General features: G+C 44.7%; 2 protein-coding genes and 1 long non-coding RNA gene across 5 annotated transcripts in view; 1 reads left to right on the forward strand and 2 right to left on the reverse strand.

Moving 5' to 3' along the window:
* On the reverse strand, positions 1–21,197 carry LOC118143655 (uncharacterized). Its single transcript, XM_078342538.1, has 2 exons — positions 20,866–21,197; positions 1–3,275 (listed from the first exon to the last, which is right to left on the reverse strand). The coding sequence occupies exons 1-2, from the start codon at positions 21,169–21,171 to the stop codon at positions 3,252–3,254; spliced, it is 330 nt and encodes a 109-aa protein (XP_078198664.1). The 5' UTR covers positions 21,172–21,197; the 3' UTR covers positions 1–3,251.
* LOC144578349 (uncharacterized) lies at positions 15,653–20,765 on the reverse strand. The gene is made up of 2 exons (XR_013523917.1): positions 20,626–20,765; positions 15,653–20,444 (listed from the first exon to the last, which is right to left on the reverse strand). It is a non-coding gene; the product is annotated as an uncharacterized LOC144578349 (long non-coding RNA).
* The window catches only part of SPMIP4 (sperm microtubule inner protein 4), a 55,199-nt gene continuing 54,479 nt past the window's right edge, over positions 20,546–21,265 (forward strand). For 2 of the 3 annotated variants that reach the window (XM_035253600.3, XM_035253602.3), the window contains exon 1: positions 20,546–21,114. The gene's annotated coding sequence lies outside the window, so the exon portion shown is untranslated. The remainder of the gene's footprint in view (positions 21,115–21,265) is intronic. The other variant, XM_035253601.3, reaches the window with a different exon arrangement.

The raw sequence follows: 21,265 nt of genomic DNA on the forward strand, positions 1-21,265 counted from the left end.
ACTTAGTATCTTAGAATATTTAATAACAATAATTAGTCAAATAGATGCCCAAGGATAACTAGTAAAAATAATTGCTCATAAAATATGCTATGGCATTTTCCTTTCATAGTATAACACGAATGTGATACATATAATCCTATGTGTAGCTTAGGAAATAAAGTATTATGACCCATTATTCTCTTCCTAAATATAGGAACTAAAGTATGAAAGAAGCTAAACAGGAAAATCACGATTAGAATAAGGAGTGGAATTAAATTATAACTAGATTAATGTCAAATTAATACTCTCTTTGTAGAAGTAGAGAAATATTATTTTAATCCTGAAGAAAAATTATCTTAAAATTCATTTCACGTCTTGCCAGATTTCTAGGCATTGGTATATTGTGGTTAATAAAACATAAAACTATTGTTTCTCTTTCTTAATATATGCAACAATGGCAATTAGCTACAGCAATGCACCAACATAATTTTCGACCTGCTTTTAAAATATCACCTAGCTTCTTAGTAATTGAAAGCACTGAGATGTAACCGATATTGCAGAATTACTTTTAACCACTAGAGGGCATAAAATACTCCACATTTGTACCTAATTTTAAATTCTTAGACAAAAATAACAATAACCCCCACCACCAGCACAACAAAAAGACCTTATTGTTTTATCATTTACACTTAAGACTCAGTTAATAACCTTAAATTTTTTTAATTTTAAACTGATCGCCTCAATCCAACTGTTTAAAGAAGCCAAAGGAAGCATGTTTGTTGCATGTTAGTTACAAGTTAAGGATTATTTCTCAGCAGCGGGGAATTGGCACATCCTCTAGGAAAGGCAGAGAACTTAAAACAGCACCAATTGAGAATAAGCAAGACTATTTTTACAGTAAAAATATCTGCAGTGGAATGCCATGGCGGTATTTATTATAAAATTGGAAAGTCACCAAAATCCACAAAGCAATCTAATGCAAAAATATTTACATTTGAAACTTTCATTTCTATATGTATTCTCTTTTACTACAAACCAACTAGTTGTGGCAAAGATCTAATTGTGGCAAGATGGTTTCAGTTTCCTCCTAATTTATCTATATGACCTAATTAACTTTTGCTTCCCTCCCACAGAAGCCATTTGCATTTCAGTAACTAAGGCATTACTTTGTTGAATGAGAAAGTACAACCTCCTCACTTTTTCACTTTCGTTGATTAAAACACATCATGGTAAATTAAGCCATTTGGATTTCAGTCTGGGTGGGTGACATTTTAACTACTGCCCCTTCAACCTTCTCTCTCTGTCAATCTCAGCCATGTCCTACATCATCGGAGAGTGAGGGGGCAATGGCAGCAGGCTGATGGAGGAACAGAGCCGGCAGGGAGCCAGGGGTTGTACATCACTGCAGTCTGTGACTTCTCTGATGCATGAGGCACTCACTTGCCCATCAAACCTGATACAGCTTTTACCTTGTAGGGTTATGCGTGACTTTATCCAAGACACAAAATCATTTCTCAGGTCTGGTTTCTTAACCTATAAAACCTGCTTTCCCCACTTTTCAGGTCTCCCCACTCTTCACTCTAACATTAATAAACACAGCACAGTGCTACAGAAAAGCTAGGGGTGGGACAGAGTGGGGGTGTCGCTCCTTGTGGACTAAGAAAGGCAATGCACTTTAAAAGCAGAGCTGGTCACAGAAGAGAAAAGCTTCTGTATTATCACCTACTGGTGGCAGTTACAAACCAGAAAATTTGAAAGAAGCTTCTAATAATTATAGCCGCCCAGAAATAGATATAACATGAGTCACAGGAAGGTGTTCAAGGATGGTTATACAACAGGAATGTCACAGATGCCATTTCTGCATGAGGTGTGAAGATTTATGAGTTGACTTCTAAACCCTTATAATTCTTCTTTTAAAATTAGTTTTATGCTTAACAAAGTAATACATGTATAAAGTTTAATAATTCCAAAGAATTCCATAAGGCTGTTAATCAAATTAATCACCCCAGTTTTCCAGGGACAGTTCTGTTGTGTATGAGTCAGCTTGAGCTGCCACAACAAATACCATAGACTAGGTGGCTTAAACAACAGACATTTATGTATTTTTGTTTTTGGCCATTCTGGAGAACAGAAGTCTGAGATTGGGACGCCAGCAAGGTGGAGTTCTGGCAAGGGCTGTCTTCCTGGCTTGCAGATGGCCACCTTCTCACTATACATTGGCACCTCTTTTCCTTGGCACGTGTACATGAAGAGATAGCTACCACTCTCTTCCTCTTCTTATGAGGACACAGTCCATTAGGATTAGGGCCCATCATTATGACTTCATTGAACCCTAAGTACCTCCTAAAGACCCTGTCTCCAGATACAATCACATTGAAGGTTTAGGGCTTCAATCTATGAACAATCACATTGAAGGTTTAGGGCTTCAATCTATGAACTTGGAGGAGGGGGGACACAACTAAAAGCAGTCTTGAAAAACCAGTCGTCTTGAAAGAGTAAACACCAGCTGCCTGGCGCTTCACAGCCTTGACTCAGCCACGGTTATCATCATTTGCCATCACATGAATTCACACAAAGATCAAATACTGGTGATCCACAACAGCTGAATATTATCTTCTCTAGGTACACATATATATGTATGTTTCTTCTATAACACTATTGTTATTGTGAGAAAAATTTTACAGACAGCTTTAACTTCAAGAAAGCAAAAAAATCATTCAAGCTAAGTATTGTCAAAACAATTTCCCCCATAGCTCACAAACATTGTCCTCAGAGCGCTGCTATTCAACTTGTGGTCTCTGTCCAGTAATAAACACAGATCCATGACAAGATGAGAAATTGAGCTGACATGTTTGGAAACTTTTACAGAAATTTGACACTGTCACAATATCCAAGCTCACAGTCACTTTTTTTATATTTTACAAAAGTACCAATTTACAATACATTGGAAACTTTAAAAACCAGTCCTTCACCAATGTCAGTTTGAGAGGCACCGCTCTGGGTAGTAGGGTCAGGCTGCCCTCCTGCCGATAAGATTGTATTTTGCTGCCTCCTTGAGACTTTATTGTTCAACCATTTCAAGTTCACGTTCAGGTTAAGGGCAAAAGGACCTTCTGAGATTTGGTCTTTGATCAGCTGGAGAACTTTGACTGAATGTTTAGCAGTTTTAGGAGATGGGGCTACCTTATTTTTAAGTTCAATAGAAATGGAGGGTACATGAATACCCTAAAACGGAGATTGGCATACTTTTTCTAAGCCCTGGACAGCTTTCTTCAATTGAGCTCTTGCTTGAATGCCTGGTGGAAGAAACAGATAAAGTCAGATAATTCACATAACATGTAAGCAACCGTTTTAAAGTGAACGGTGTGGTGGAATTTAGCACATTCGCAATGCTGTGCAACCCTCCACCCCTACCTCATTCCAAACATTTTCATCACCCCGAAGGGAAACCTCATACCATTACGCAGTCACTCCTTATCCTCCCCTCACCCAGACCCTGGCAATCACTGTTCTATTCTCTGTCTCTAAATTCGACTAGTTAGGTACCTCATATAAGTAAAATCATACAATGTATGTCCTTTTGTGACTGCTTCTTTCACTTAGCATGTTTTCAAGGTTCATCCATGTGGTAGCATGCATCAGAATGTTTTTATTTTGTAGGGCTGGATGATATTCCATGGTACCTGATACCACATTTTGTTTATCCGCTGATGAACATTTGGGTTGTTTCCACTTTATAGTTAACCCTTAACACAGGTTTAAGCGGTGTAGACTTACCTAAAACTGGTAGAGTCTAAGTAGTTAGTACATGATATACCCATCATTCTGCTACATTTTTATGCTCAAATTTACTAATTTATGCTAGTTTTTCTCGGTTTAACTCATTTGCTTGTTTCTACTTTTAAGGCAAATATATATTTCAAAATGACACCAAATATAAATGTATCCTCATGTGAAAATGTGTTCTTGATCCATCAGTGTCTCCTCCAGCATCTCAGGTCTTCAAAGATAGTGAGCCGTTCTAGGTAGAGGGTGAAGGATTATAACCCCATATTTTAGGCTGGGAGCTGCTTCTGCCCCCACGTCCACTTATTAATAAAATAAATTATTTTCAATAAATGCAGTGGCCTCTCGGTATAAGTTCCACATCTGCAACCAAACACAAAATCAAAAATACAGTACTCAGGGTATGTGAAACTCACCCATACAAACAGCCAACACTTTGGGTCCATGGGTTCCCTAGAGATAACATGGAGACTTGAGTATGCACTGAGTTTGGTCTATGCAGGGGATCTTGGAACGAACCCCTTGCAGATCCGGAGGGACGGCTGTATTACTGACTTTGGTCACATGGTGTAATATACATCTCTTGCACTTTTTCCTGTCTGAAATGTTGTGTTCTTTGACCAATATTTCCCCCATGCACAGATGATTTAATAGGAAATTGGTTACACATGGTTTAAAAAAGCAAAATGGAAATGGGGAATAACCCAGGCATTTATAACTTCAAAAAGAAACTGCTAGCCCTAGAACAGAGAGGTCAAAAGAAAGAAGTGGTATTTCTAGAACCCGAGAGCTTACAGGTTTCCTATGTGGGTTGGTGCACAGACCTCCAGGGACAAAGGCTTGTCACATGTAGATTTTACATTTCTGAGAAAGGGACACTGTGCAGCCAGTGCATGGACCTCTGAAAAGGTGCATGACCCAGTAGGTGTACAGATGACCCAAGGGCAAGGCCCAGCAGATGAAGGGTGAGGCATAACTGGCACCCTTCTGTCAATGATGTAACCTGGCTGCTGGCTGCTGCCAGTACCACTGATGCTCACAGCAAAGCTGATGCAGGGCACTGCCAGAAGCAGCTGGAGCTGGCACTATAGGCATATACTACTGCTGGACACAGAAGTGGAAAACAGCAAAGAAATCCTTTCTCCTCTCCTCCTGCCTTACACACTCTTCCATCATGCCTCTCATGGGCAGAATCTAATGGAAGGTTGGCTTGGCTAACAAGAGCATGAGAAATGTAATTTACAGAATCTCTGACCAAGAATTGCAGAAGGGTGGGCTTCAAAGTGAAGTCCATAGGTAAATTACTAGCATAGCCCACTCCCTTGGCTACTCAGTATCCATACACACCTTCCTGCCACAGTTAAATGTCCGTGCAGCAACATAACAAGCTTCCACATAAAAACATGCCTTTATTTTTTCACACAAATGCCAACTCTATCATCCTCTCCCCAGAAGGTCCTCACAGTAACCATATCCATTTCTGAGTGTTTTCTTGTTTAGTTTAGTTACAATCTCACCAAAATATTCTGAACCCTATATACTAAATTGTAAAGTCAACTGCCGACAACCATCCTAGTATAAAAGTAGAGGAAAGGCACAAGACAGAACGAATCATGTGATATATATGAACATCTATGTAACAAGTGTTATCTATTGCTTCAGAATAAATCACCCCAGAACTTGGTGATTTTAAACACCATTATCTCTTGAGATTAGGTAGGTTTAGCTGAGATCATCTGGGTAGTTCTGCTGGCCTCACTTGGGGCCCCTTATGGGGTTGCAGTCATATGTCAGCTTGGGCGGGAGTCATCTCCTCAGATAACTGGGACACGCTGACATCACGGCTTCTGTCTTTATGATTCTTTACACAGGGTCTCTCCTGCAAGAGAATACTCATTTTGTGATGGCTTAGGGACCCCAAAAGCAAGGGATCCAAGAGGAAGACAGTGAATGCTACCAGTTCTCTGAAAGGCTGGGTCTAGAACTGGTACGGCGTCACTTCTGTATTCAAGTGGTTAAAACACATCACAGACCAGTGTATACCATGTGGGAGGGAACTGCACACGAGCAGGAATCACAGGAGACATGGTTCACTGAGGCCATCTTTGGAGTCCAGCTACCGGCAGACTCTAGGAAGAAAATACACAGCATTCCTGCAGGCCCTCATGTCTTGGTGACTCCAGACACTTCTCTGACTTCTTTAATCTGAGTTCCCATTATTATTACCTGGATTACTGTACCAGCCTCTCCACTGGCCTCCCTGCTGCAAGGAGGCCAGTGGAGAAGCTGGTACAGTAATCCCTCCTCCTCAGGGCTCAGCAAGATTTTTCTGCAAAGGACCCAATAATAAACATCTTGGGTCCTTTGCAGAAAACTGTGTGCCATGCAGTCTTTGTTGCACCTACTTGACAATTACTCAGCTCTGCCATTGCAGCCCCAAAGCAGCCACAGACAGGAGGTGAACATAGGGGAGGAACTGTGGCTCCAATAAACCTTTATTCACCAAAACAGGTGGTGGGCTGGATCTTTGCCAACCCCTGCTTGACTTCATGGCAACACTGATCTTTATATTTATGCCTCTTAAAAATAGGTGTAAATCGAGTGCTGTGATTCATGCCTATACTCCCAATACTTTGGGAGGCCAAGGCTGGAGGATTGCTTGGGGCCAGAAGCTTGAGATCAGCCTGAGTAACAGTAAAATCCTGTCTCTACATGAAACAACGTCAAAAGTAACTGGGCCTGGAGAGGCCCACACCTGTAGTCCCAACTACTCAGGAAGCTGAGGTGGGAGGATCACTTGAGCCTGGGAAGTCAAGGCTGCAGTGAACTGTGATTGGACCGCTGCACTTCAGCATGGGCAACAGAGACCCGGCTGCATGCTGAATATATATTTTGAGACCCTGTCTCAATATAGATACATGTGTGTGTGTGTATGTATATATTTGTGAGTGCATGTGTGTGTATGTGTAATGGTTGTTTATAAGAAACACATTTAATTAATCACAGTCAACACTCAAATAATACACATAGTGTAGGAAACTAACAGAGCTACACCAGCGACTCTTCCCCCCACCCATTTTTTACGCTGCTGTCATACATTTACTTATATGTGTTCTATAAATTGATAACACATTGCTACTATTTTTACTTTAGAAAGCCGACATTCAGAGTAAGTAGAAATGAGAAAACTCATGTCTGTTATATTTACCCTGGTGTACATCCAAGTCTCTGCCTAGTATCACATTCTTTCCATCTGAAGAACTTCCTTTAACATTTCTTATTGGTAATAAATCCTCCCAGTTTTTGTTTGTTTGAAAAGTCTTTATTTCTCTTTGATTCTTGAAAGAGTTTTTTTCTGTTTATAAAATTTGAGGTTACCAGCTTATTTTTTCTTTCAGAATTTTCAGGCTGTATCACTCCTTGTCTTCTGACTTGCATAGTTTCAGACAAGACATATTTGTAATTCCTCTGTGATGTGTGCCTTTAAATTTTCTCTTCGTCTTACTTTCTCAGCAGTTTGAATATGATGTGTCTAGGAGTTACTTCTACTTGAGACTCTCCAAGATTTTTGTAGCATAATATTTTTCATTGAAAAAACTATTGGAGGCCGGGCGCAGTGACTCACGCTTGTAATCCCAGCATTTTGGGAGGCTGAGGCGGACAGATCACTTGAGGCCAGGAGTTCGAGATCAGCCTGACCAACATGGCAAAACCCCATCTCTACTAAAAATACAAAAATTATCTGGGCGTGGTGGTGGGCACCTGTAATCCCAGCTACTTGGGAGGCCAAGGCAGGAGAATCACTTGAACCCAGGAGGCAGAGGTTGCAATGCACAGAGATAGCATCATTGCACTCCCGCCTGGATTTCAAGAGTGAAACTTCATATCAAAAAGAAAAGAAAGCTATTAGCCATCAGCCATCATCTCTTCAAACTGTTTATATTGTCCCACAGCTTTAGTGCCCTATTTTTTTGTTTTGTTTTGTTTTCACTCTTTTCCTTGTGTCTCAGTTTAGGTGATTGATTGATTGATTGATTTTTATTGTTTTGAGACAGGGTCTCACTCAGTCACAGTTTAAGTAACTTCAATCAGCCTTCACGTTCACTGCTTTGTTCTTCAGCTGTGTTTGACAGAACAGGAGCACCATCATCTCAGACAAACACCGCCACTTTAAGTTCCAGTTCCCTTTCTAGCCTTATGCATTTTAAGGAAATCCCTTCTCTTCTAACTACAATCAGCCAGAAAGGGCAGACAGTAAAACACAGACAAAACAGCTCAGGCACAAAGGAAAGTCGGAAAGTCTCTTGGGTAACTGTCAAACTTCACCCTCATACAACAGACCCAGTAAAACAGTGGGCCTTAATAAGCACATTCTTTTCACTTCAGGTGCACTAAGATAGGAAAGCTGAAAGCAAACTCTGATGGGTATACCTGCAGCTGCACAAAAATGTATGGAAACAAACACACAACTCTCCCTCCCAAATAAGCACAACAGAGAAACACAAAGCAGTCCAAGTCTCTAATAAACTCTCACACCCTAAATCCTTAAAAACCCTCATTCTGTAAAAAAACATGTCTCTAACTTAACTCGGCCAAAAGGCCCTCTCAAGTTTGTTTTCTCTAAAATAAACCTGTCCTTAACTGCCAAGCCACCTTTCATGTTTCTTTCCTCTTTAATTCTTACAGTGTTGAGCCTACTGATAGGCCTGTCAAATGCACACGCCATCTATGATACTATTGGTATCTTTTTTTTCTTCTGGCATTCCCATTGGACTCTTCCTTACAACTGCCATCTCTCTGTTGACATCTCCCATCTATTCATGCATGTGGTCCTCCAGAGTCTGGTTCTGTGGATTGATTTGTCTCCTGACAGTGGGTTGTTTTTGGTTGCTCTTTTGTGTGTCCTGTGATCTTTGATTGAATGTTAGACATGTGTAGGACAGTAGAGACTGAAGCAAGAAGTATTTATGCCTGGAAATGGGAATGCCTTTCCTTCTACTACCTGCTGGTGTGAGGGGTTGACTTGATCTAGTGATGAGCTGAACTGGGTCTGGGTTTAGCTGTTGCCATTTTAGTTCAGTGCACCACTGAACTTCTAATCCCCTAGTGCTGCTGCATTCCTAGGTGAGGGCCGGGCTCATATTCATGCTCCACCCTTAGCTTTACACCTTCCCTGTGTGCCCATTCACACTTTTTGGCCATTCCTTGCTGTAGACCCCTATTACTTGTTACCTGGTGCTTGCTGACCTGGTGTGGGTTCAGGGCTGCTGTCTGTCATTTGTTCCAGTCTAAGGGTGAGGAAGGCCCAGTGTTCCAGGGCCCAGAGAATGGGGCTTTTTTATCCATTCTTTCTTCCCCAGGAGAAGGGGCCCTCTGATGGACTGGGACAATTTCCTGCCCCCACTTGCAGTGGGGGTTATTTTCTTTTCCTTTCAACTGTGAATCCAAAAAATCTGAGACAGGTCTCAGTTATTTTAGAAAGTTTATTCTGCCAAGGTTGAGGACATGTGCCCTTGACACAGCCTCAGGAGGTTCTGATGACATGTGCCCAAGGTAGTAGGGGCGCCACTTGGTTTTATACATTTTAGGGAGACTTGAGACGTGAATCAATATGTGTAAGATATACATTGGTCCAGTCTGGGAAGGTGGGACAACTCAAGATGAAGGTGGGAAGCAGGGAGGGGCTTCCAGGTCCCCATAGGTAGATAAGAGACAAATGGCTGCATTCTTCTGAGTTTCCACTTAGCCTCTCCAAATAAAGCAATCAGATATGCATTCACGTTAGTGAACAGAAGGGTGACTTTGAACAGAACGGGAGGCAGGTTTGCCCTAAGCCGTTCCCAGCTTGACTTTTCCTTTCAGCTTAGTGATTCTGGGGCACCAAGATTTCTTTTCCTTTCTCACCACCTACCACAGTGGAATTTTCCTGCAGCCCGAGGCCAGCAGGGTTTGCTGCTCTTTCCCCAGAAGGCATGGCTTTTGTTTGTTAGGGAAGAAGAGCCTGGAGGAGCTTTGTGCATTTCCTGCAGCGGCAGCTGCTCCCCTGCCCCAGGCTGGCACTGCTGTGGGAGGCTCTCTCTGGTCTCCCACCCTGCACCCAATGCGTTCATGTGTGAGGGGGGCTCAGTGGCACCTGCAAGCAAGTGTGGACTCCGCTTGTCCGAAGATCCCAGGAGGTCCACACTTTCATGAGGACTCCTCACAGCCTGCAGTGATTCTTTAAAGGCATCAGCTGAGCCAGTCTTGCCCACCTATATGGCAGGGCTGTCTCCTTCCTGTGCTTGGCAACAGGCAGCCGTGTTCACACCTCCTCTCCTCAGAGGCTCCTGCTTTCTTTCAACCTCAGGCTTAGTGGTTGCCCTGTGACTTCAGCTTCTGATGGGTTCAGGGAAAGGTATGATCTTGTAGATTATCTGCTGTTTCAGTGTTGCCAGGGGAGTGGGGCCCTTTCTGATTTGCTACTTCCTAGGTGGCAGCTGGAAGCCAGAGCAATATTTGCAAACATCAATCAGATCACATCTCCTCATTGCTGAAAACCATGCTGAACACAATCAGAATGAAATCTCCATGTGGTGCAAGGAGGCTTTCAAGCCCCACTTGGCCTGGCCCCTGGTGTCCTCTCAACCTCAGCCCTCCTGACTCTCCAGGGGCCACTGCCCCAGGCCATATAAGGCTCATTCCCAGAGAAATGCTCCACTCCTCATTCCCGCCCTGAGGGCTTTGCATGGCTTTTCCCTGTACCAGCAACGCTATTTCCTCCATTCTCACTCAGGTCCTCCAAACCTCAGTTCAAAGGTTACCCTCTCTGAAGGCCCTCCTAAAGTTTCCCCTCTCCCGGATCCCATAAAAGTTAAAACGTCTTACCACATTACATATGATTTTGGAAGCTTCTCAAAATTTGTTTTTGGAATGCAGGAGATGGATAAAGATGAGATTTCTCCCAGCCGTATTTATTTGGTCCTCAATATTTTGCTCAAACCATCCAGGCTGGTACTTCTCAACCTTAGCTGAGACAACAGCAGCCACCTGCCAAGGATGAAGGCCCATAATAGGCTGTTCTGGGCACCTGGATGCAGGTGGGGTCAGGGACCAGACACCTCTATAGGGTCAGCCTCCTGGGATCATTCAGAGACCAGAAAAATATCCAGTTTTTGGTAGGAAGCAAGAATCTGGTGACCGCTCCATTCTGCTTCAAGCCTCACTCACTCCGGCCAGTGAAGGTACTTCAGGAACAACACCAGCCAAGCAAGGAGGGTGTTGAGTTTGGATGAATTCTGCCGTCTCACCTACGGCAAGATGAGAAGACCTCTGGGCAAACTGGCGCCTGTTTCCTTGCCGGCTCTGGAATCTGCTCTCCACATGACTCAAAAAGAGCCTTTGCTTGCAGTACAAAGTGGGGAAGGGTGCACTCTCCCTCTCCTCCACCTTGCCGGGAGCCAGCACCCACCACGCCGGATCTCTCCTAACAACACAGGCCTCCTACACATTGTGGTTTGTGAAGTGTGGTTTCTCCCTCGTGGCCTACTGTTTTGGCAATGCTCTCATTTTATTGGAATTTATGCCTAAGTTTAATTTAGTTGCAAAGAGCTTCTTTAGGAGGTTTTGGTTTCCATCATTTATTTGCTGGTTTTCTGAATTAAAAATGTGATACCCCATTTTATTTTATTTTATTTTTATTGCATTTTAGGTTTTGGGGTACATGTGAAGAACATGAAAGATAGTTGCATAGGTACACACGGGGAAGTGTGATTTGCTGCCTTCCTCCCCTTCACCTATATCTGGCATTTCTCCCTATGCTATCTCTCCCCAACTCCTCCCAACCCCCGATACCCCATTTTATTATGTGGACTTAGTGTAATGAAGTCAATGCTTTCAAAATTCTAAACATGCAAACTTTTGGCAGGGCATAGTGGCTCATGTCTGCAAAACAGCATTTTGGGAGGCCAAGGTGAAAGGATCACTTGAGCTCAGGAGTTCAAAACCAGCCTGAGCAATGTGGCAAGACTCTGTCTCTCCCAAAAAAAAAAAAAAATTTTTTTAATTATAAAATTAGCGGGACATGGTGGCATGCACCTGTAATTGTAATGACTGGGGAGACTGAGGAAGAAGGATGGTGTGAGCCCAGGAGATTGAGGCTGCAATGAGCTATGATCACACCACTGCACTCCAGCCTGTGCAACAGAGCAAGACCCTACCTTAAAAAATAAATGAACATGCAACTTCGGTCCTGTTGACTATGCAGCCAAACAGAAACCAAAAGCTTATACCTCTTCTAAGGAATACTTCACTCAACACGGACTCTTCGGCATTACCTTTAATTAATGCAAATAAAACAAAGACTATAAAACGCTAGAAAAAGTTTTGGAAGGTTTTCTGCTCGTTCTGCAATTGCATGCTACAGCTACTTAAACACATTTTTTAAAATATACAGTTCCTAAATCTTATTACTTATCCCAATTAAAGCAGTAAATGAACAGTTTCAAAAACGGCCCTAAGGACAGAATGTCACAACCAAGTTTTAAGCAGGTGCAGAGAAGGCTGTGGACCACAGGGAGAGAGCCCGACATTTCTCAGCTGACGCCCCAGGGTAGGTGATTACTACAAAAGCTGAAGGAGCTCCAGTTTGGCTTTCAATCCATTTACATGAGAAGGTGGGAAGAGCAGCTGCTGTCACCAACACCCAGCACCGTGCAAAGCTGGGGAACAGAAACATCGAGTCATCTGGCCCAAACAAAAGACAAACTAGCACAAGAGACTGCAGCCCACCCAGGCTAATGCTGCATCTTTGTTCGGGCTCTGTCCTGGGCATGTGAAAGAAGAGCCCTCCTTTGGTCCTGATCAAGTATAGCCTTCCCGCCAGGAAGATTTACCCTTGCCATGTTGGTGAGTGCAGGCTTCTCACCTTCAAGGCAGTGCATGAGCACAGTGGGTCCCAGACACGTGGCTTTCCCTGTTCCCACACTGTTCACCACACTGCCCTTGCTCCTTGGGCTTAGGGGCCTGAATGGGGTGGAAGAGTCAGGCAGATACAAGCTGGCGCCCCAGAAGGGGTCTATAGTAGTGGAAACTCTGCTGGAAGCAAAGAGGGGGAACAATGCCCATGAGGACTGACGCCCTCCCAGCTCCAGAGGCAGCCTGGGGAAGAGGCTGCCCACACCTTTTCCCCGCTGTGCCCTTTGTCTCAGGGACACTTGGGACCGTGGGATGGATCAAGAGAAGCAGTGCTCCAGTGCTCATATGTGACCTGTCCTGGCTCCCAAGGTGGCCCCCAGGAGTGGTGTGGTGTGAACCCTGAAGGCAAGGTCTGCTCCTCAAGCAAGGGCTTCCCATCCTGAAGACCAGCACAGTCACTGAGGGGCTTTGGAAGAGGATAAACTCATGGGCCCTGTCAGAGGCTCTGAATCCACCCGTCTATTTCAGCTGCATCTGGAAGCTGGGACCTGTGACCTAGGTGACACGAAAGACCGCCTCCATGCACACTTCACCGAGTGTGCCCCAGCCAGGCCCGGCAGCCCTAGCTGAAATTTTTTTGGTTTTGTTTTTGTTTTGACAGAGTCTCACTTCATCACCCAGGCTGGAGTGCAGTGGTGCCATCATGGCTCACTACAACATCTGCCTCCCGGGTACAAGTGATTCTACTGCCTCAGCCTCCCAAGTAGCTGGGATTACAGGTGCATGCCACCACACCTGGCTAATTGTTTGTATTTTTAGTAGAGACAGAATTTTGCCATGTTGGCCAGGCTGGTCTCGAACTCCTGACCTCAAGTGATCTGCCCACCTTGGCCTCTCAAAGTGTTGGGATTATAGGCGTGAGTCACCGACCCGACCCCCAGCTGGACATTTAATGCTCATTTCACAAGGCTAGTTCCTTGCTATAAATGTATTGGACAACACAAAAAAAATGAAAATTCACAGACTGGGAAATTTGTTCTCAATATTTACACAAGATTTAAATCTGAGACCATCTTCTGCTGACAGAATTCAGTAATTGAGAGCCAGGAAGAGGTCCAAGTGCTCAGAGAAAGCTCAGTTTCTAATGTTCAGAGCCAAGAACTCTAATGGTCTATGCTCCTTACAGAAAATTGCATCCATTACACAGCAGTGGCCTTTCCCAATATTCCTTGGCCTTATGCAGACTGCAAGTGGCAATCCATTATGAGTTCTGAAATCATTTTAGTGGATCATATCCAGGGTTTTTAAAACTTCAGCTGGAGTAAAGAACAGAGCCAGGCACTGTGGCGCACACCTGTAGTCCCAGCTACTTGGGAGGCTGAGGTGGGAGGATTGCTTGAGTCCAGGGGTTCAAGGCCAGCCTGGGCAACATAAGACCCCATGTCTAAAAATAAACACAAAACCCAGCAGCGTGCACTGAGGTTGGTTGAGAGGGTACCTCTCACCTAACGAAGCAGTAGATTCTTCCTGTACTCACTGTTTGGGGCTATAAGCAAAGATCACACCCCAAAAGAATTAGGGCCACTACATAAAGAAAATGGAACAGGAAATCACAAAAATAATGAAAACTCACACACTTCAAAGCACATATGTAAACAATCTGCCATGCGTGATCCACTCCTAAAGAGGGCTATTTTTTTTGTTCCCTGGTCAAGGACTAAATGAAGAGAAATGGTGAGGGAAGCATCCAAGAACACACTACTGACTGTGGACAACAGCCAAGACCTCCACACGGAGGTCTCGCCTCCCACAGGGACACCCCCCAAGGATCTCCCCAAGAGGAGGCACCCTCACCTATGGCCTACGCTCTCAGGGTGTCTGTTAATAATTTCCCTGGTAGCCTCCTTAAAGATCTCTCAGAGCACACACAGTTCTGGAGACTGGCAGCTGTGGAGACTGGGAGATATCAGCACAGCCCTGGTGGGTTTTGATGCCACCGAGCACACAGCCTGTCACTTACTGGCAGACTTGGCAGGTGATGCCCAACTGCAGGCCCCCCGTGAAGATCTGACCTATGACACAGTTGCAGTGTTTGAGGTTGTTGGCCTTCTTCCCGTTGCCATCAGCTGGGGATAGACCATGGCTCTGGGATTAATGTCTGTGCACTCCAAAGATGGGGAGTCTCCAAGGGAAGAGAACATTCACCCAGCAAAGACCCGAGGAAACCGGGTTCGATACTTCAAAAGGCCACATGAGGACCCTCCTCATTTCAGCAGAGGGTCTCCTTGTTATTTTAATGTGATGAGAAATCACCGTACTTGGATTTTTAATGCTTCTTTCTCTCATTCCTAAGAAGAGCCCCACAGCTTCAATCTTGCCCAAAAAGCCCACATAATGCCCAAAGAATGAGTAGGATAATTGATTACCTTTTTCATATAGAGAATGATTGAGTCAATATTTTCCTGGTAAGACAGCTGAACATATGATGAGCCAGGTACACCGAAGGAAGCCCCTACACCCTCCCCACTTGACTGGGTTTCACCGTGCCCTGAGTGCAGGACCTCTCGGGCTGTCCTCATCAGCTGGAACCCCAGGGGACAGCGTGTCTTCCTGTCGGTTGCATCATCTGGAAGCACCATGCCCACCCTCTCTATCCAATTCACATTTCATTCCTATCTGTGTGTGCAGATAAGTGAGAAAGAAACTTTAGTGGAATTTAATACATACGTGGAATACATATTCTACATAACTTCACTCAACTAGACAGTAGGGATAGTGCATGGGATCGTCTGTATATACAACCCAGTTCAAAGACATTGAATCATGGCAGAGGAATACAGAATGACCACTGAGTCTTCTGAGCAAAAGTTTAAGATTAGAGAGAAAAATGCTGTTGTGAACTGAACACGAGCCTGGGAATCTCATCCAGCAAGGGGGTCCCAAACCTGGAAGAGGGCATGCGCGGAAAAGAAAGGCGACAGAGAGAGGAGGGGTCTGGAGGACTGGATGGGCTATACCCATGCAGCGATTTTATTTGTGCAGCAGGTTTCCTTATATACTTTTTTCTTTAACATCATTACCTCAATGCAATCATTACTCAAACAATAAAAGGAACAGAAAATTCCTTGGGGGATGATTCTGAGGAACTATCAAAAGGGAACAAATACTAATTTAAAAGATCAATGGGAAACAGGTGATGCTGATTATCGATATTGTCAGAACAATCAGTAACTTGGATAACAATCTTTAATTAACTAGAAATCACAAGCTCAGCAATAAACCATGCATCTTCGAGAGACAAGGACCACAGGGGAGGTCGCCAGGCTGAAACAATGCCTGGTAAACAAAGTCTTAGATCAGAAGCCAGAAAGGGGAACACAATACCCAATTAACTCACTTCAGTGTTCACCTGGTCATTATCTCATCGGCCAAGAAGGCTGAGGATAGTGTCCTGCTTAATCATTCTCAATTTCCTCTTTCATTCTCTTCTTAATTTCCTCTTACTCATAGCTGGACATCCTCCAGCCAGGGAAAATGTGTAAGGAGTCAAGCTCACCTAATGGCAGAGGCCAAGTTGTTAGCCTCTCGCAGGGGCGGCACCCACAAAATGCTACCCAGAAGGATCTCAAATTCATGGGACAAAATGTCAGGACACCAGAATATCGGTGTAGGAAACTGCAAAGAAGGATAAATAGGAAAATGCCATGGAGGCCACAAGGACAACCAAGTGCACGTAACCAAGGGCACATGGCTAGGTCACCTCGATAAAGGGTTCTGACAACCATGTTTCTAAAGAGAAGAATTTTACATTTCTTTTCAGACATTTCCAAGGGAATTATATCAGAAGCACAAGAGTCTTGGTGAGATGCCCGTGGATCCGCACAACAAGAGTGCTGGCCCCAGTCCAGCACTTACCTCACTGATTATGACTGTCCACGGCTCCATGTCCCCAAAGATTGTAGGTGCTGGGACAACCCCTGACACATTCTAGGCAATGAATGGCTGTTTACTAACCAGCAAATTTTATAAATATGTGCATCTATGTCACTTCAGTGTTCACTACTGAATGACCACATAGTTCCTTAGCTACACAAGCCAGAAAAATAGTAATAATATTATTTTTCACATAGTAAATTTTTTATTGGAGGGATAAGAACATCTAAAATCTACATTCATAGAAAAATTTTAGTATGCAATATAATATTATAATCCTTGTTCTGCACATTACATTTCTAGACTCATTTGATTGATCATAGTTGACATGACTACAACCGTAAAGACTGTTGAGATTACATTGCCCTTTAGAAATAACTTGACTCAAGAAAAAAATTGAAATGGCACCCACAAAAAAAGCTGATAGCATTTTTTTTTTTTTTTTTTTGAGACGGAGTTTCGCTCTTGTTACCCAGGCTGGAGTGCAATGGCGCAATCTTGGCTCATCACAACCTCCGCCTCCTGGGTTCAGGCAATTCTCCTGCCTCAGCCTCCTGAGTAGCTGGGATTACAGGCACGCACCACCATGCCCAGCTAATTTTTTGTACTTTAGTAGGGATGGAGTTTCACCATGTTGACCAGGATGGTCTCGATCTCTTGACCTCGTGATCCACCCACCTCGGCCTCCCAAACTGCTGAGATTACAGGCTTGAGCCAACACACCCGGCGCTGAGAGCATTTTTATAATAAACAACTATGAAAGAAAGATGCTATGTTTTGAGAAGAATTTAAAGTACTGACTTAGGTTAAATTATTTAAGACAAAAAAAAAATAAAGTGTGATTTAACTCATTTGTAGTTTAAAGTCAGCAGAATATATATACTTTTAATTGTCATCCTGCTAAGAAGATACGTTTACTGAAATCAACAAGGTTTTAAGTTTTTCGGTTTTTAAATACCATATTTTAACATAACAAAACCCCATCTCTACCAAAAATTAGCCAGGCATGGTGGTGAGCACCTGTAATCCCATTTACTTTGGGGGCTTGAGGCAGGATAATTGCTTAAACCCAGGAAGCAGAGGTTGCAGTGGGCCAAGATTATACCGTTGCACTCCGGCCTGGGCAACAGAGACTCTGTTTCAAAAACAAAACTCATTTTACTGGTCTCTTCATTCATTTCACTGGTCTCTATAACAGACTTAAAAGAAAGATTATAGACTATAACTCACGCTTTGTGCTACTATCTACCTCCTACTTATTCTTGATCTGAAGGGAAAGGTCTGTGATTTAGAATTGTCGTCAACACACAGTATTCTAAGCATATAATATTTTCGTTACCAAATTTCATCTTCCCTGCTTGAAAAATTACTAGCAAAATGAGGTAATGACAAGAGATCAACATGTCAGAAGTCAAAAGAAGGCAATCTGGGGCTACTGACTTCCTGGCCATGTTATCCCTAAGAAATCAGTCACTTGGGCATCCCTGGGTAGGAAAGACTACTTTGTGTTGTTGAGGTCACAGCCACATCAACTGCTGGCAGAGATGGAGTGAGTTAAATCACAAAAGCTAAGAGTAAATAGTGTTGGTCAAACAATTAGACCCAATCCTGATATCCCTGAGAATTTCAGATGGAGAAGCATTTTCCAAAGAAAACAGTTGTTTCACAACAATCTGACAATGACTTTTTCTTGCCTGTAAATTTTATTTGAAAAATGATAAGGATAAAGATAACTACATTTTTCTGCCCTTTACACTCATTTGATTTAAAATAAAATTTCAAACCCCCTAGAACCTGGAGGCTGTCACCACATATCCTGCTCATTCAACCTGGAGTTGACACACCTTCTCAGGTGTCACCACCATTCATGTACATACACGACTAGTGATGCATCTTCATCAGACGCTGCTGATTAAATCTATCATGCTCAGTTACTCCTCCCAGGAAGAATCAAGCCATGAGAAAATGGAAGTAAGGTTAACGATGAGGAAAAGGAGAAGTTATGGAAAGTACTGGAAGTCTGGGGACATGAAATGGGCTGGAAAGGAAAGAAATTTAATGGGAGCTCCTAAACTCACAGGAGCAGAAAGGGGGCAAAAGGTTAGAATGAACTACCATAAATTGGAGGGGAAAAACAAGATGGATAAAGACATCGAAGATAAAAGTCAATTTTACCTAATGCACAACTCTGTCTCCAGCAGGATCTACTCCTCCAGGCTTAGTGGGTAGTAACTATCGGAACGTTGGCAGAGGTGCAGAAACTAAGAAATAAACCAAGACTACAAAATTGCCACTGTGCCTACCTCAGTACACCTTTCTTCCCCCACTCCAGGTAACACTCACATAGAAGGCACAGCACAAAATGAATGCCCACTGGTTGATTAGTAAGAAGTTGTAAAGTAGGCACAGAATGGCAAAGGCACCATCACACTGTTACCAAGCAAAGGAGGCTCACTGCCTGCTGCACTCCTAGAAGTCAAAACTATAACACTGGGTTTTTGAGAAAATAAAAACTTTTATAGAATGTCAACCAACAAGGAATTAGGAAGTCCAGCTCAAATCTGTCTCCCTGCGCTGGCTTTAGGGAAGTGATTTTATTAGAAAATGTTTCGAGTGTGAATTCAGGGACTATCAGGTGCTTGGTGGAAGGAATGAGGAGGTCTGGAAAGTCCTTGGGCATGTGCTCCTCTCTCTTCATGCTACCTAAGTGTTCCACATGCAAATTTAGGGAGGAGATAGTATGAAACATGCAGTAGAAATTCAGCTGTAAGGTCAGCAAGCTGGGTCTGTGCAGACTCCAGTTGGCCATATTGGTTCACAGGGATTTTGGCCAGTTTTATTAACATAAAAGCCCAGGCAGTTTCAGCATTTCAGCAAGTTGTTTCTTTTATCTGCCATTCTGTAAACTCAAGAATTTCTATGGCTTTTTTGTTGTTTCTGTTGTTTTGTTTTTACTCTTTGGCAGATAGTTTCAATGACCTTCTTCTCAGCCCTCACCTCCTGATTCCTGCAGCTCAGTTCTAACCTCCCACACTGTGTTAGTCGGTTCTCACACTGCTATAAAGAACTGCCCGATACTGGGTAATTTATAAAGGAAAGAGGTTTAGTTGACTCACAGTCTCCCATGGGTGGGGAAGCCTCAGGAAACTTACAATCATTGCAGAAGACCAAGGAGAAGCACTCACCTTTTTCACAAGGCGGCAGGAAGGAGTGGTGCTGAGAGAAGGGGGAAGAGCCCCTTATAAAACCATCAGATTTTGTGAGAATTCACTCACTATTACCAGAACAGCATGAGGGAAACTGCCCCCGTGACACAATTACTTTCACCCGGTCTCTCCTTTCACATGTGGGGATTATGGGGCTTGCAATTCAAAATGAGATTTGGGTGGGGACACAAAGCCTAACTATATCACACAACCTAACCTTCCCACATCCCATTCCTTGATGCGGGGGGAGGTGGGAAGAGGGGTGACACCGCTGTTTTCAGTCATCACAGGCACTCATGACCCTGTAGGTGCAGAGAAGGGGCTCACATTTATTTCTTTTGGGGAAAACTGAGGTAATCAAGGTGGGGCTAGGCCCTGGGGACAAGGCAAGTAAGGACTTTGCCACGTCCGCATTCACTAGAGAAGGAGCAGAAGCTCTGTTAGGGCGCCATCCCACGGGCTGCAGTTGCAGAATCCTGCAGACTCCATCCCCGATCTGGCCCCAATTTTTGCGAGGTGACCTGGGGAGGGAGGACAGATTGGATGCTCTGACCTCACCAGGGTCTGCGCTGGACCGTAGGTCTTCCTCCGCCCAGTCGGCAGAGAGAGTTTCCTGGCCGGCCCCAGAGAGCTCCAGATCTGACAGCCCTGGGAAAAGAAACTGAGATCACCTTCGCCGCCGCGGCCGCCAGAGGGCGCCTGGGGGCAGGGAGAGGGTGGGGCTAGGCGGGTCCGGCAGGAGGCGGGGCGGTGAGCCGAGAGGGGCGGGGCGAGGGGCAGAGAAGAGGGCCGGGGGCCGCAAGGCGGAAGAGGCCCTTTCACCACCGACCCGGCGCCTGGCGCTCTCTTCTTCACTCTTGGTACTGACGCGCGTTCTTGCCTATCCCGCAGCGTTAGGCTGGCTTCCTCCGAGGCCTCTAAGACCCGCCTACCGCACCCCGCCCGTCGCGCGGAAGCCCCCAGCTCCTCATGGACGCATCGCTTAGTGCCGCGGTCACGGCCACCGTCACAAGCGCCCCCAGCCCCACCCAACACCGGCCTGCCCGCCGTCCCTCTCCCGCCCCCGCACCTGCCTGCCAGCTCCACCGGGCCGCAGTGCGGGCAACCGCAACATTCCTGGCCCGCGGAGGCCGTCAGCTCCAGGAGGGGATGAAAGGCGCCGTCCCGCGGCGCCCCCAGATTCAGGTCCCAGGTGCGTCCGGACCCCGGAGGCACGGCTCGCAGAACGTTGACAGCCCGCGAGGTTCGGCCTCGGCCCCCGGTACCCTTCGTCCAAGCTACACCCACTCCTGGCCTTCCCCCCAAGTCCGAGGGAGAGGTGAGATTCTTCCTGACGCAGTTGGAAACTGGGAATCCCCTTTAGGGTAGGGTTCATGCTGCACCACTGACTCCACCATCTGCAAAGGGATTCTTGTGCAGAATCCCCGAATGCTTTAGGACAGCTCTTGGTTCTGTTATATGAAGAGTCT

The sequence above is a fragment of the Callithrix jacchus genome, chromosome 11 (assembly GCF_049354715.1).
Source record: "Callithrix jacchus isolate 240 chromosome 11, calJac240_pri, whole genome shotgun sequence".
Lineage (NCBI taxonomy): Eukaryota > Metazoa > Chordata > Mammalia > Primates > Cebidae > Callithrix > Callithrix jacchus.

What these genes read in the sequence shown, in the direction of transcription:
- LOC118143655 (XM_078342538.1), bottom strand. Translation starts at nt 21,171, where the DNA reads ATGAACCCTACCCTAAAGGGGATTCCCAGTTTCCAACTGCGTCAGGAA. An exon ending in CCGGTGGAGCTGGCAGGCAG is followed by an intron (nt 3,276 to 20,865) that starts GTGCGGGGGCGG and finishes TTCTTCCACCAG; the next exon opens with GCATTCAAGCAAGAGCTCAA.